This window comes from Dreissena polymorpha, chromosome 12, assembly GCF_020536995.1.
Source record: "Dreissena polymorpha isolate Duluth1 chromosome 12, UMN_Dpol_1.0, whole genome shotgun sequence".
NCBI lineage: Eukaryota > Metazoa > Mollusca > Bivalvia > Myida > Dreissenidae > Dreissena > Dreissena polymorpha.
In genome coordinates, this window is record NC_068366.1 from 30,783,018 (window position 1) to 30,795,834 (window position 12,817).

The following is a 12,817-nucleotide window of genomic DNA, read 5'->3' on the forward strand; positions in this document are numbered from 1 at the left end:
CAAACTGTGATGAGCATCTTTGGGAAATAAAGTTTTACAGGTGAAGACTATTTTCTTCCGCTGTTACATGTTCATAAAGTAAGAGGGTCACCAATGACATTATGTACGTATCTGACCAAAAGGTACCGTCAATTCATAGAACAAAATGTGCATGTATAGACAACTTAATTTTAGTTTGTACTAAATGTATAGCGATTTCTTAATAAAGCTACTTATTTGTTAATGTGATCACATGGCACACATCAGAAGTGAAAACATTTAACAAAATACATTTTTTGTACAAAAGTTTTTTCTTAGAGTTTCTGTAACATGCTATCGATGATACTGATATTACACCGTATAGAATACAAAAAAAAAACACAAACATATTTTTCGTTTCAAGAAAGTCTCTTCTAAGCAAAAATAATTTTTTCACGGAAAGTGGTGTACCTTATTAGCCTGTGCGGATGCACCGACTAATCTGGGACGACACTTAACGGTAATGCACTAAACCCCCTTTTAAAAAAAAAAACACGGCCAATATGTATATTCAGATCATAACCTAGATCTGCATGATGGGATTTCGAAATAATTATTCACAAATGATCATAACAATACGACTAATCTCGTGAAGCAACCGTGTCGCCCGAATCAAGGTCTCAATGAAACATGAAATAATTTCATATTTTTTCTGTACATAGAGTGAAAGAACATGATTTTATCTCGACTATTAACTATTATGCGTAATGGGATTTCAAAACATTTTTGCACAACTAATCACCATATAAAGAAGCGTGCTCGTCGCTCGTTTTATGTTAAGGTCACAGTCGACACTTGAAATAGTCGCATATTACTTATATGTTTAAAATATAAGGACATGTGTGTGTCCGGCCAATAACATTGTTGTGCGTGATGGGATTTCGAAATTGATTGATTCAAAGATCATCTCACCAATACGACTTGTCACGTGCAAACATGTCGATTCCTTCAAGGGCAAGGTAACAATGGACTCTTGGCGCATGTTCATATACCTTATATTTTCCATAACACTATCATGCATTATGGGATTTCGAAGTAAACGTGAAACTATAATTCATAATTCTAATATCTAGTAGTTTTGAGTGAGATAACCATGTATACCATCAAGACGACTTGTGTGAAACCGCAATTAAAAAACACTGCTACATGCTGTTTGTACTGTTCACATTAACTAACCACTTATCGTTTCTGTGTGCAGTGAAATATAAATGCGGAATTATTGTTCTTCGGACACATTTTTAGGTTATATTGCAGTACCAAAGGAATAAATTGACATAACATACACACCATGATACAATAACATAAAAGTATAAGTAATATAAATACATTGAAAACGGACAAGTAATTGAAAATGTATGTGAAGATCAATAGTTCAATTCAATTCGTGAGGTTATCTGGTACTTGCAAATCCATAAACATATACAGTTGCTGCTAACACAATTGTCCATACCTTTAAAATGATAAGCAGCTCTCTTATTATAACAATAGCACCATTGTATTTTTAATCATTCCCCATATCACCTATTCCAGAGCAAATGAGTAAACCAAGCAAATTGCAATAAATCTGATCATGTTATCATAAGTAGAGTTTATTTTACTATTTCATTTATTCACTATAAGAATTAAATTACTATTGCATTAAAGTCATTGTTTGCCTTTGCATTTCTCAGCTAAAACAACACGTAGCCCTGTAACAGTTCGTGTCATTGTGGTACACATGAGTTCTCACCGTTGTGCGGGCGGATGCAGTGCCGGGATAAGCAACGTCGAGGCCCATAGGCAGTTGCCTACTCTGCCTAATTGATAATCCGGGACTGGGCGGGTGGCTAAGTGTACATGTCCCCTTATGGAGTTATCCTGTCCGCTTATGAGACAAAGAAACCTTGTGTGAATTTATGACGGACAAGGTAGCTTTTGACAATACTGTGAGGACGCGTAGGCTGGGTCTGAATCTACTCTTGCCGCATACGACATGCGACCATTTTCAGATGACACAACTATAATATGTTGTAGCACATGTCCGTGATGGCAGGTGTTAAATTGATTAAATGTGTTAATACAGGAAAAAGTCCGCCCCGCGTTCATTGCTTATAAGTACCAATTTTTGACATAATTCAAGACCTACCCGTGCAACTCAAAATTTATTGTCATGCGTCATATATTTTCGCGATGCTGTCCAAGAACTTTTATTAAAGATTATAAAAAATTCGATATTCGACAAACGCTATATCACATGTATATGCACACCTCAAATATAATAAGCAACATTATTTTGTGGCGAATTCTACTAAATATTCTAGCCTTATGTTTTTCTCGACAAGCTTAAAATACGCGTTTTTGCCTTATTTTGTGTCATGCTTCGTGTTTCTGCTTCCCGACCTTAGTGTGTATAAGTCATTAAGATAAACTGTTTCACTACTAATTGTGATAACTTTTTCCAAACACATTATTTAAAACAATAACTCCTTTGCAATATATTGCTCCTGGTCTAGGTATATTTAATTTTTAACTACGCTCCAGGAGTGAAATAACGTAATGCTAAATTTTGTTTATTACACGGTTGATGTAACACTAGTTATATGACGTCAATTTTTACGAAATTACGTCATTTTTCCAGCGAATTTATTCAGTTAAACTCTTTTTTAATGTGAATAAATGGTGAAAAGAGCATAAAATAAAAAGAAAATTTGTTGGTCATGTTATAAATAGAATCTTAGATTCTTGATTATTTTGTATGGAATTTATTAAACTCGTCATCTATAAATAAAGATAAAAACTCGGCAAGCCTCGTTTGTATCTTTATTTAGATGACTTGTTTAATAATTCAATACAAAAAGACCACTCATGCAAAATCCTATATGTATTTATTATATATAATTTAAACAGTTTATTTCAATTTCATTCAATTAAGTTGTATATCATTCAGTATTTATTAAAGACTAATTCACATTTATTATACCATTTACAAATAAGAATTGGCAGTGGTATATCCAACATTTTATTGATTAAAGTTAACTAAAAGTCTCAAAATCAACGAATATTTCGTTAAATAAAGTTTTCCCATAGAAGGTTAGTTTTTCTTATAGCAATAGCTAAAATTTCAACGCTAGACGTCCTATGGTAACAAAGACTTTACGAGATACCAAATGCTCGTTTTAATATATTTTGTGCGACAATATATTCTGTGTTAATTCCCGCCACCCGAACATTTAAGTGTCGGGCAGTATCGGAAAAACGACGAATTTAGAAGAACTTCGTCAAGCTTCCAAAGCTGCACGAAGCCAATGTCAAAGCTAAGTCAGTTGAACATCATGTAAGTTTAAATATAAATTAAAGCTATTCCACAGCATAGCTAGATCGGATTATTTACATTCATTGTTTAGTCAAAGTAAATATTTGTATGTGTTTATATATATACGGAGAAAGATAATCACACAATCAGCAAATGTTCAGGTTTGAATAATAAATTTCTTAACATGATCACCAATTGGACGGATCTTTGTAAAATAATATCCCTGTGTATGAATCCTTTGTGTTTTTACGTTCATATTAAACTGTAAAAGGCTCAAATATCTTACTAGGTTTGCCAGAATGAACGCGAGTAATGTGCGAATTTAATGATGATGACTTAGGAAACTTCCTCTTTTAGGCACTCATATTTGCACTCGTATTTCAACTCATTATGGCTCCGTAAATGTGTATCCAGAGTTCTTTTTTTGATGAATTTCATACCACAGATCGCACAGTGGAAAGGTTTTTCCCCGGTGTGGTACCTCATGTGCACCTTCAGGTTTGATTTAGTTGAAAAGCTTTTGTCACATACGCTGCATCTGTTCGGCTGCTCACCGTTATGAAACATTATGTGCTCCTTGAGTAAGGATGTGGTTACAAAGCTCTTTCCACACACGCTGCAACTGTGTGGCCGCTCTCCAGTGTGAATCATCATATGCCTAGCAAGATGGCTATTGGTGGTAAATTTTTTTCCACACACGCTGCAACTATATGGCCGCTCTCCTGTGTGAATCCTCATATGATCAGTGAGAGTGTAATTTCGGGCAAATTTCTTTCCACAAACATGGCAACTGTAAGGCCGCTCTCCAGTGTGAATCCTCATATGCCTAGCGAGATGGTCCTTGTGGCTAAATGTTTCTCCACACACTCTGCAACTGTGTGGCCGCTCTCCAGTGTGAATGGTCATATGCTTAACAAGATTGCCATTGATGGTAAATTTTTTTCCACACACGCTGCATATATGGCTGCTCTCCTGTGTGAAACCTCATATGGTGAGTTTTGAGACTACAACTGGAGACAAAGTCCTTTCCACACACGCTGCAACTATGTTGCCGCTCTCCTGTGTGAATCCTCATATGCCTCGCGAGTTCAGAGCCGTATAAAAAGCCCTTTTCACACACGCTGCAGTCATGCTGTCGATTTCTTTTGGGAATCCTCGTAGGCTTAGTTACGTCGCTTGACAAAATAAATCCATTATTGGATACCCTGTGCTTAAGAAACATTTTACTACTATTCATGTTCAAATTACAGTTAAGAACATCCTGGTTGTCGTTAAGTGAATTTTCATTTGGAGAGGTTATGTCTGTTTCACTGTGAAGTTGTCGGTGCCTTTTTAACTCCTGCATATCAATAAATTTTTCCCTGCAGACAGAACACACGTATTGACTTCCAGCAGTCTGGTGAGAGTTGAAAGCATCTGAAAAAATAAAATAAAAAAGAGTTATCTCTATGACAGTAAAATATTAATGGGAATAAAATAATGCTTTATTTATTAAATTTGGTAATTGTATGCAATATTATGAAAATGTTTACATAGATGGTGTATTTCCATAACATATTTCTGAGGCGAACAATTTTACCCAAAATGCCAGACATTTTTAAGGCAGTACATTCCTATGGAACGGCGCTGAAATTATTGACGCACAACTTGATTTACCATTGTAAAAAATGATAATAATGCTTGATATAATATAAACAAAAATTGGAACATTTTTACTTATAACATAATTCAAGACTCAAGAGCCAATAATTAAAACAAACTTTAGAAATTACACTGGACAAATACTGCATATGGATGATATTGTAAAATAATATTGACTGATAAGTTTTCTTGTTTGTGTTTCAACTGAAACAAAGCTAATATTATTAACAATGTTGTTCCTTCTTATCCAGCAACTTGCCTACAAAAATAGTCACCAAAGAAAAAAGAAACAAGAGATGTGTTCGTCAGAAACACAATGCCCCCTACTGCGCCGCTTTGAAATATTAATTTTTTTGACCTTTGACCTCAAAGGATGACCTTGACCTTTAACTTCTACCACTCAAAATGTGCAGCTTCATGAGATACACATGCATGCCAAATATCAGTTGCTACCTGCAATATTGCAAAAGTTATTGCCAACTTAAAAGGTTTTTTTCGGACGGACGGACAGACCGACATACTGACTGACTGACGGACAGTTCAACTGCTATATGTCACCCTAGCGGGGGCATTAAAAAGAGTTCTGCGTTCGGAGACATATGCCCCCAAAACAGAGCTTTGAACCAGTGACCCCAATTTCAGTTATTGTATCTACTATCCAAGGCCAATTCAAGTGTAAAGTATCAAGCCAATTGGTTAATTCATTCATTCATTGACAAGTTATTGATTGCAAACTATGTTCACACTTATAAAGACAGGTACCTTGACCTTTAACCTAGAGACCCCAATTTTAAGAAAGATTATTTCCAGTCCAAGACCACTTCATATGGGAGGTCTCAAGCCAATCAGTCAATTGGTTGACGAGTTATTTTTCAGAAATGAGCTTAACATTTATTGTGACAGTGGCATTGACCTTAATTTCAATACACTTATTGATCATAACGATTTTCATAATTATTGTGACAGTAACCTTGACCTTTGACATAGTGACCCAATTTCAATAATGGCAATCTACTATCCAAGGCCAATGCACATATAAAGTATCAAGCCAATCTGTCCAGTTGTTGACGAGTTATTGATCGGAAATGAACTGGCCTACCGTCTGACCGACATCCAGCAAAACAATATCCCCTTCTTCTTTGAAGGAGGGGGGATACTAATTTCAATGTCAGTGTAGCATAACGATCATGCAATCAGTTATCTTACATAATGATACAAAAGTTAAAACAATTTTATATCACTTTCGTAACTGGCCTGTTTTGGCAAAAATACAGCTGATAAATCTGAAATATACGAAAAATAGGAATCAGTGGACAGTTGTTATTTGTGCAAACAATCTGTGAACAAAAGTTCAGCATACCTAGCATTTTGTCCCCTAATGTTGTCTGGTCATCTTTGTCAATTATACTTTCCTGGTTACTCAACAGGTCTGCATGGGTAGTGTGGCTGACATGGGAGTAATTTGTGTTTGCAATGGAATCATCAATGTGCTCTGAAACATGCTGTGTTAAGCTACCCGGGTCCGCCAGACCACGCCCGCAGGTGTCGCACCAGAACTGCCCCTCATCTTTGCTATAAAAACTGTCATTTGATGTAAACATGTCTGGAAATCCACAGTAGTTGTCAATTGATGCCAATATATCTCGATCGCCACAGTTGTTTTCATTTATCAATATATCTTGATCAACACCCGGGCTTGCACAACATGCCATCTTCTGACGATCAACAAAAAGACTGCATGTGAAAACAACTTCTGTCGATCAATACAGAGAGTTGCATGCGAAGTCAACTTCTTTCTTTGTGATGAATGCTTCTTAGACTTTGATATCCAAATGGCAGGGTCTCGTCATTAGCTGGTAGGTGATCACTACATTTGTGGACATGCCATGTGAACATCTTGATAATTGGTTTGCATATGTCTCAATACATCAAGGCCACTTCATAGCTGGCAGCTGATGACGATATAAAGTCTTGACTTTAACGTTAGCTTTTGTACATCAGTTTCAAATTCTTCATTGTAGATCGATTGCATTGAATACCATGCGCTCTTAAATAACAAGGCGAACCTGTACAAAAAAGTCAAATAAAGTGTTTCATTTTATTTTTGTCAATATCTTTTGGAATTGTTTTTTTCTTCTAAAGCAAGTATGTACATATATTTCATGTATAATGACAAGGGACAAAATTGTCACAAAACCAGGTTTTCAATAAAAAAAGTCTGATAAAGGGAGACAACTGCAACTGTGCATTGCTACTGGTTGTTCATAACAATTACCCTCCTTGTTTCAAAATCAATGTATTTTTAGTTGTGGCGACCATGACCTTGGAGATATCTACGTAATTCTTTCGCGCGACACACCGTACAATGATGGTGAACAAATGTGCCAAATGATTTTAAAATCTGACAATGAATGACATAGTAATGGCCATGACAAGCTCATTTATGGCCATTTTTGACCTTTGAACTCAAAGTGTGACCTTGACCTTGGAGATATCGACATAATTCTTTCGCACGACACACCGTCCAATGATGGTGAACAAATGTGCCAAATGATTTTAAAATCTGACAATGAATGACATAGTTATGGCCAGGACAAGCTCATTTATGGCCATTTTTGACCTTTGAACTCATAGTGTGACCGTGACCTTGGAGATATCGACGTAATTCTTTCGCGCGACACACCGTACAATGATGGTGAACAAATGTGCCAAATGATTTTAAAATCTGACAATGAATGACATAATTATGTCCAGGACAAACTCATTTATGGCCATTTTTGACCTTTGAACTCAAAGTGTGACCTTGACCTTGGAGATATTGGCGTAATTCTTTCACGCGACACACTGTTCAATGATGTAGACAAATGTGCCAAATGATTTTAAAACCTGACACTGAACGACATAGTTATGGCCCGGACAAGCTCATTTATGGCCATTTTTGACCTTTGAACTCAAAGTGTGACCTTGACCTTGGAGATATTGGCTTAATTCTTTCATTCAATGATGGTGAACAAATGATTTTAAAATCTGGCACTAAACGACATAGTTATGGCCCGGACAAGCTTGTTCCGCCCGCCCGCCAGCTAGCCCGCCAATCTAATTACCAGTATTTTCCTTCGGAAAACCTGGTTAAAAACAGACAAAAGGCCATATTTTTCCAAAAACTGGTCACAGCCTAAAATCCTTGCATAACAATCAAAACAAGTAAGTTCAATCAGCTCTGACAGTGTGATGGAAGTTTTATTGGAATTCAGTACACAAGAGTTTGGCAACCAATACATGTACCTTACACCGTTAAATTGAAAAAGGGTATTAATGCCGCCAACAAGTCGCAGCCAAACTACTTTCTATACGAGTTTCTATACATAAAATAAATCACTTTTGGGCAAATTTAACTCGGAAGTTAAAGAAGAATTGCATCCACAACTTCAGGGTGTAGATAAGGATGTGCGGTCAAAATATGCAAACAGACATACTAGTGCATTGCTAAATGCCTGCCACTTCATGTCGGCATAAAACACGTCTTGACCATTTAGTGATGCCACAGTATATTTATAATGAATTTTAGCAGTTTGTTATTAATGTAATATTTCTCAGTATCGTCCCAAACAAGTGATCTTTCTTCTTTTTTTTTAGTAAGGACGTTTTAGTGTGTTCCTATTAAAGGGGCAAATTTAGGCAAAATGTGTAATGACAAATAAAACGAGGTCATAAAAAAAACAGGTCAAGAAGGACCAACGCATTTATGTGAATACTGTAAGAATTACTTGATACTAGGGATGGGAACGAATACATTTATTCAAATATTCTAAAAGCTGCAGAATATTTCAATTCGAAATTACGATTCAAACATTTAATTTTTGTAGAAAACAATCATAGTCTACAAAACAACAACACAAATTTGTCAAGGTGCACAGTCAAACTTAATCTTTTTTGGCAGACGAATGTTGTCAACTGGTAAATTTTACAAGAGCTGTCAGAAGACAGCGCGCTCAACTATTCGAGTGCTTGACAGTATAACTTAAGCCATCATGGGAAAATTGTTCATTTTCAATTATGTCAAGGTCATATAGTCATATTCTAAGTGGAAGAGGACCATGATTGAAATGTATTGATCACTTGCGTTTTAAAGAATGTGTACTTTATAGACGATTCTGAGTTCAGGTATATTTACCACAATCTATTGAACATTTGTAAAGACATAAAACAAACTAATAATATTTTATTTCAAGTTTGATAGCAATAGCTTGGTCGGGATGGTTGGACGGTCCTTCAAAAATAATTAAACAAGCAAATTCGTTGAATTGATATCCCCGCCAATATGCTTCTGGACACAAAAGTGTTATATTTGACACTCAAAAATGCATTTTTTTTTCAATATACAAAGGGCCACAACTCCGTTATTAACAGATGGTGTACAATGCCATTTGGCATGCATCATCCTCTTATCCATATATATACTCATACCAAGTTTCAATGAAATCCGCCAAAGCACTTCCAAGATATGGCTCCTGACACACAAAAAAGCATTTTTTCAAGATACAAAGAGCCATAACTCCGTTATTAACAGATGGTGTACAGTGCCATTTGACATGCATCATCCTCTTATCCATATATATATACTCATACCAGGTTTCAATGAAATCTGCCAAAGCACTTCCACGATATGGCTTCGGACGGACGGAAAGAAGGACGGACGGATGGAAGGACGGACAACGCCAAAACAATGTCCCTCCGCCTATGGTGGGGGATAATAATTTTTTTTACCATGTTTCAAAGGAAAAAAAACTTTTTGGGTGGGGAGGTCGGGCTTGGAGCGGGGAGTATAATGTGGAGATGTGGTCATTTATTAGATGATCTTACAAAAATGGGAAATAAAAGGAAAACAAGAGACAGTTGATGCTCCCAAAAGTTTTTTTTGTCACAATATTGCACTATATATTCAGATAAAAGGAAACGATTTGAGGGAACAGTAGTTGGGGGGACAAGAATTTTTAAATAGATAATTTCAAAGGGCCATTACTCTGTGAAAACTCATCCAACCAGAACCCGCTGATTATATGCACATCTCCTCTTGGTAGTGAAGCTTCCCATAAAGTTTCATTGAATTCTGGTCATTAGTTGGGTGGTGAAGTTAAATTATGTCAATTATCGATACCTCATTTGTTCATGCATTTAGTGCATTTATATTCTTTAAATCACCATTAAATTTATAAAACATCCATCATAATATTATTTTCTAAATTGCCAGGGACGCTGCAGTATTCAGGGGAGGTAAGACAATTCTCCGTAAATAAGCGCTTTGTTTACCTGGGGCTCATAAGGGGGCATTCATAAATTAGATCGACGCATTACATTTTAAGATAATAGACGTCCAATTAAGACGTTTATTGTGAAATTTAAGCTCTTTACTGCAGCGCAATAGCCACGAAAAACTGGCTTTCTGGCTTTTAGAAGGGGTGAGACATTCCTATGTCCACACTGTGTTTAGGAAAAATATCCTATTATAATGTAAATCAGCGTTTTCATTAGAATTATTTGTAGCAGGCTTTTGAGGGGGCCAACTGGTGTGAGCACCGAAGGTGTGAGTTGCTAGGGGGTCCGAGGGCATGCTTCCCCTGAATTTTTTTTTAATGAAGGTGCCAAATCATGGCCTCTGAGCGATATTGAGCACATAATGTACATGATTTTGCTCATTTAAACTAGAGGATATTTATGTGAATGGCAAAGAAAAAATAAAGTCCTCCGTTTACATTAACTCTGCAATTATCAAGATTTTAATAAAAACAGATATAAATGTATAAAAAAAACATTAAAAAAGGAACACCAATTCGACTTTTAATAATTAATTTTACAAATAAAAGAGAGTTTGATGTGATTCTAATCTAGTTGCCACAAAAATCATCATCCGATGATTCACTATCTAATTCTGGGTCATATTCCTTTGATGCCAGGTTAAGTTTTTGTATGGTTATATCGACAGCTGTCTTAATCAGGCTCAGCTCATCATTCCCCTCAATAACATCGGTTTGGACCCAAGCATCCACAAGTGTAAGAACTGGTGCTGATGCTGAGGCCCTTGGCTGCTTCGAGGAAATCTTCCGCCTCTATTTTATGTCAAGCCCCAGCTTGACTCCTGAAATAATCAATATGGAAATGTAGCATGTTTTTTCTAGATTGAATTTTACTTTTGAACTTCAATCAGATTAAATTTTACTTTTGAACTTTATTTGTTTTTAAAGAAGAGTATAAATGACCCATTAAATATAGAAGACAATGTGCAAGACCATGGATGACATTAAAATTTTGCCAGAGGCCCCCTGGAAAAGATGCATAAAATTTGGGCATAGGTTCTCCTAGCATAGCAATTTTAAGAAAGATTTGGCAGTTTGGCAATGCAGATTTTCCAAAAAAAAAATCGTAGGATTTAAATATGTTGCCGAGGAAGCTTCTTTGGTCAATATTTTCCAATACAAATTTGGACATAGCTAAACATTTCAGTGCCAATTCAATATATTTAGCAAACTCCAACCTTAATCATGACAATATCAGGAGAGTTTGGGGCTCGAGATTTTCATTTATCCTTATGAAAGACTCTTCTCCTGTAAAATGTGGTTATAAATAAAACCACTTACCGTTCGGTGGTTCAAAACTCCGCGGAGAAACCAAACATCGGCATGATCGGAACCATCAACGAAATTTGTTGAAAATAAAAGCAAAATGTAACAGGAAAGGGCATTCATCCGGAGGTGCCGGTAAATGATAAACGTTAACAAAACTGGAACAAAATAACTTCAACAGCAAACTATCGTTCTTACTCGAAACACAAAAGAAAAAGTCATATTTAAAAAAAAAAATTTTAAGACATGTTGACATTGTCAGTTTGTGACCTTTTATCAAAGTCGTACGCTCATGTTTCCCACTTCCCGATTTGACAATAATACCAAAACGATCGGATCAACGATAAAAAAGTTAATTTATATTGGTTACGGTTGTTTACTTCTGTTTCAGACAGTTAGTTTATAAACGAATACTAAATATCTCGTCATCGTCGTGAGCATTTGCCGATTTTTTTTCCCAATTTGAGCCGTCCCAAATATCATTTGAGGGGGTCAAATCGGCCGCCAGCCGCCTCCTAATGAAAACGCTGGTAAATGTTTGGTAATTTTACAAATGTGTGTTTATGAGTGTTTAATGTTCTTTTCTGTTACCTTCTTGTTAGTTGTTAATTTTAATGAATATTTAAGACATGCATTACAATAATCTTCAAAATATATATTTAACCTTTCTTTTCTAAAAAACCAACATTAGAATTTCTCACTCCTAACTTAATTATTAGTGTGAGCAAATAACTATTTATCTACCCCATGTGAGCCCCCATTTGTGACGTCATGAAGACAGCTGGTTGAAGTAAGGAGTGCTTCTCAGTGACGTATATAATGTGGGGGTAATTGATAGTTTTTAACCGTTTACGACCGTTTTGTTTATTTATATTTCATTTTTGTGGCAGATTTGGATACAGTTTTTAATACTCTGTCTAAATACCGTAGCAAGTTTTCAGTAATCGTTGTTGATGTCGAGCATGCGCAGAGACAAAGTTTAACGTGATCGAACTTCGGCTAATGGTCCATTTGTTTACAATCGGGTAGTTCTGTTTTTGTTGTTCAGAAAACGACACCGTCTCGTACAAGTCAGGACGGTCATATTTCTTGACAACCACTGCGCATAGATCGGACTGGTTCCAAGCATAGCTCGATATCAAATACTACCATTTGAATAACTGATTTTGTAAATCCTTAGTTTTAGGAGAGATTATCATTTAGTTATAAACCAAAGCGGCGAAGGCGATGCAGTTGTTTCCTATTG

The 12,817-nt window shown here is 36.0% G+C and overlaps 1 protein-coding gene across 2 annotated transcripts; it reads right to left on the reverse strand.

Moving 5' to 3' along the window:
* Nucleotides 1–2,997: 2,997 nt before the first annotated feature.
* On the reverse strand, nt 2,998–12,611 carry LOC127853669 (zinc finger protein 420-like). Of its 2 annotated transcripts, none has more exons than XM_052388366.1 (3): nt 12,497–12,611; nt 6,312–7,017; nt 2,998–4,726 (listed from the first exon to the last, which is right to left on the reverse strand). In XM_052388366.1, exons 2-3 carry the CDS (start codon nt 6,661–6,663, stop codon nt 4,221–4,223), a joined length of 858 nt encoding a protein of 285 aa, XP_052244326.1. In that variant the 5' UTR covers nt 6,664–7,017; nt 12,497–12,611; the 3' UTR covers nt 2,998–4,220. The 2 variants fall into 2 exon arrangements, with proteins under 2 accessions (XP_052244326.1, XP_052244325.1); XM_052388365.1 differs by lacking the exon at nt 12,497–12,611 and adding an exon at nt 12,316–12,449.
* Nucleotides 12,612–12,817: the final 206 nt, after the last annotated feature.

Excerpts from the sequence above, each read along its gene's own strand:
- LOC127853669 (XM_052388366.1), bottom strand. The coding sequence starts at position 6,663 with ATGGCATGTTGTGCAAGCCCGGGTGTTGATCAAGATATATTGATAAAT. Across the intron at positions 4,727-6,311 it reads ATTAGGGGACAAAATGCTAG|ATGCTTTCAACTCTCACCAG; the intron begins GTATGCTGAACT and ends TTATTTTTTCAG.